This window comes from Sinocyclocheilus grahami, unplaced genomic scaffold (genome assembly GCF_001515645.1).
Source record: "Sinocyclocheilus grahami isolate Dianchi unplaced genomic scaffold, SAMN03320097.WGS_v1.1 scaffold2504.1, whole genome shotgun sequence".
Lineage (NCBI taxonomy): Eukaryota > Metazoa > Chordata > Actinopteri > Cypriniformes > Cyprinidae > Sinocyclocheilus > Sinocyclocheilus grahami.
Window position 1 is genome coordinate 15,436 of NW_015507683.1, and position 3,759 is coordinate 19,194.

The 3,759-nt window shown below is 35.4% G+C and overlaps 1 protein-coding gene across 1 annotated transcript in view; it reads right to left on the reverse strand.

The window, feature by feature from the left end:
• LOC107575197 (ADP-ribosylation factor-like protein 3) overlaps window positions 1–2,232 on the reverse strand; it is a 3,592-nt gene extending 1,360 nt beyond the window's left edge. Inside the window, exons 1-2 of the mRNA XM_016261615.1 lie at window positions 1,987–2,232; window positions 457–600 (exon numbers count right to left, since the gene is read on the reverse strand). Of these exons, the coding sequence (XP_016117101.1) occupies window positions 457–600; window positions 1,987–2,004 (162 nt within the window). The 5' untranslated portion in view covers window positions 2,005–2,232. The remainder of the gene's footprint in view (window positions 1–456; window positions 601–1,986) is intronic.
• Between the last annotated feature and the right edge of the window lie 1,527 nt (window positions 2,233–3,759).

A 3,759-nucleotide genomic window follows, 5' to 3' on the forward strand; every position in this document is an offset into this window, starting at 1 on the left:
TCTAACTGGTCAGCATCACCCAAAATAACTTGTATAATTTGCAAATCAAAGAATGTGTAATTTGATACAAGCGTTTTGGTAACACTTACATAATAATCATGTACTAAATGAAATATTACTTTAGTATGAACTAAATAATGATAACACTAAGAAAAAAAGGTTATTTTAAGAACTTAAAGGTTCTTTGGGGGAAACAAAGATAGTTCTTCTATGGCATTGCTGCAAAAAAAAAAGAAAAAAACCTTTTTGAACCTTTATTTTTAAGAAGTGTTCCGAATCAATCACTTATGAGGTTCTATTTGAAACGTCATGTCAGTCAGATGGTTTCTTCTTGTCTAAGTGAGCAGTTCTTGGTCAGGATAAGCTGCAAACTGGACCAGAAGGTCTCCACAAGCCTAAACCTGCTGGTTTATGTAGGGCTTTTCAGCAGGGCTGGTTTTGCGTGTATTTACTCACCTGTGTTGGTGTAATGGTGTTCACATCCTCCGAGGCGAGACACTTGAGCAAGGTGGTTTTACCAGCGTTGTCCAGTCCCAACAGAACTATCCTGAGCTCCAGCTCTGTGGATCCCTTCAGCTTCTGCATCACAGAGAGCAAACCCTAAAAAGCACAAACACTTACATTATTCAAGCATACTGAGTTTATATAGTGAAAATGTTTACAAGAACAGGAAAGGTTTTGAACCTGATTAAATTGTTATTTTAATTACTTTTTACTATTAACAGTTCCTAATGCTTTCGGAACATTCTTATGTTCACATTATGCATTTGACTTTTATTCAAAGCAAATTACATTGCATTCGAGGTTTACATCTATCATCTTTGCATTGCTAGCACCATGTTTTTTTAGTGATACTTGAGGTGTTGTTAGGCTACTTGTTAGGAACACTTCTTAATAGATTTTATTTATAACCACAAACTAACATTTTTTTAATTAATTATTTATTTAGAAGTATATTTTAGGGTTATTACTCAAATGTTGACATTTGACTGAAATAAAATATATATAAAAATAAACTTGTTTAAAACAAGTTGTTTTATTTCAGCTAGTTATCAAGGCACATTTTCTAATTTTTTGTTTAATGTACTAAAATAAATAAAACTAAAACTGAAGTCAAATTAATAAATGCTATGTAGACATATTAAAAAAATGAACAGAGCAGAAATTAATAAAATGACAAAACACAACAAATTTGCTAAAACATGAAACAGAATTGAAAAAAAACTAATTAATAATATTAATAAAAACTATACAAGTCTCTCAATTATACTAAAACAACACTGGTTTATTTAAATCCCTAACCCACGTTAGTGCGAATGAATCTTTTTTTTTTTAAATAAAATGCAAAATTGCCTTAAAAATGCAATAATAGTAATACTGTTATACTTCTAAGCAGTAAGGAAACTAGCATGCAGGTGTATTTTCTCAAGCACAGATTAAGCCTCATTCCGGGGTGAACGGATTAAACTAATGGTACTTTGCTTTAGCAAATTTACTCTAGCACATGAATTATGCATTTAAGAAAGCTGCAGTTTAAAGTAGCAGTCAAATTGTTGACTATTGCACTGTTATCAGACGAATCTTCTCAGGGTAAAACTGGTCTGCCAGGCCCCATTCATGTGGTTAAGGCTTACAGTAATGAGATTTATATGGGCCACGTGACCCATCTCTGATTGCTTAGGCCCCTTTCTTTATATAAGACAATGCTAATCATCCCAGAATGTAGACTAGAAGAACTCAAACCTAAAGCGTACAGAATTTATCCAGATTATTGAACATGCTACGATTATGTTTATTTGGAAGACGCTGAATCCAAATGAATTTACATTTGCATATCCATTAAGTTAATGCATTCTTTTTCCAGAACTATCACTGGGTCCTTTTGTAATCTGGTGTAAATTACAGCAGATATTACTAGTTTACTCTGGGTTTTCTGATCACAAATGTACTGTTGTGATACTAACACAGAGAAAGTGACAAACGTACCTTTGGAGCTTCGCCCATCTTGACTTCTGTCCTGTCCCGGTTGTCTTACATTCTACCGTTGTCAACGTAGGTTTATGAATGTATATTTAAATCACGATTACCACTGTGCTGACAATCCCTCTCCCATATTCAGGTGTTGTGAGTGTGAGCTAAAATTGTTAGCATGTGTTGTGTTGGACTCGGTCAATGAGCGTAGAAGACTTGCAGAATGGAGGATTAGGAAAGACAGAATTAGTGGCTCTCTCCTCCCCACCCCTACTGAGACTTTACCAGAATTATCTCTAGCTGTAGGTGCTGAGGGGAATCACAGTGACTTACTAACCCTGCTAACTAGTACTGTTACAACTAGGTATAGTTCAGACAAAAATGAAAATTTGCTGAAAATTTACTCACCCTCAGGCCATCCAATATGTAGAGAGTTTTGCGAAATGATGAGAAATGTAGGATTACATCAGTTGCTCACCAATGGATCCAATGCAGTGAATGGGTGCCGTCAGAATGAGAGTCCAAACAGCTGATAAAAACATCACAATAATCCACAAGTAATCCACACCACTCCAGTCCATCAATTAACGTCTTGTGAAGCGAAAAGTTGTGTGTTTGTAAGAAATAAATCCATCATTATGATGATTTTAACTTCAAACTGTTGCATCAAGCTAAAATATTCCTTTATCCATATTGTTTTCTCCAATGGAAAAGTCATCTCATCTGAATCAGGAGAGACATATGCACAGATCAAGCACCATTTACAAGCAAAAACAGGACTGAACAGTTCATAAACAAATATGTTGGTGGATTTTGATGTGAGAGACAACAGGGGATGAACTTTTTCACTGGAGGAAGTGTTCATTTGGATTATGGACTCATTTTAGCCAGAAGCGGCAGTTTAAAGTTAAAACGTCTTAATGCTGGATTTGTTTATTACAAACAGACTTACAGCTTTTTACTTCACAAGATGTTAATTGATGGACTGGAGTGGATTGTGTAGATCACTTGGATTATTTTGATGCTTTTATCAACTGTTTGGACTCTCATTCTGATGGCACCCATTCACTGCAGAGGATCCATTGATGAGCAAGTGATGTAATGCCAAATTTCTCCAAATCTGTTCCCATGAACAAACAAACATGACAAATTAGTGACATGCAAAACAAATTGAATGTGGATAGCAGATTAGATTGTGATCTTGGGAGAGTTTGATGAAAAAAAAAAACGAGTTGATGTTGAGATTTTTTACTTTTTAATGCAGATTTTAGTATCTTGGCAAATCTGAGCATAGTTTGCTATTATTGTTAAGATGTGAGATTATTGGAGTCTTTCTTTAAGGAGAATAACCAGCAGAAGCAATATTGTAAACAAGAGTCTCAATTCGCTCTCTATTTAATCTCTCAATCAAGATGTTCTCATTTGTGACTTCTCTCTCCTGTTAAAAAAAAATATATAATATATTTAAATATATATATATAGCTCCGATCTCTCTGAAAATACTAAAAAGAAAATCACAAAAATCAGCAAAGGATCACACAAGTCAAAGAACTCTCTGAAAAAGGTGCCATAACACAAAAACCCCTTTCACAGATACAGTCTTTACTGGTAAATTACCGTTAAGAGATCCTGTGTGAACAGGACCTTTTCAAAAATACAGATAAAAACAGATAACACTGTTTACGGAAATCCGCAACCGAAGTGGAGGTGTGGTTCTGTAAGACCGCGGTGGAGCCGGAGTGACGATGGCAGAGCTGGGGGGGGGGGGGGGGGGGGGGCAGCGAAAAC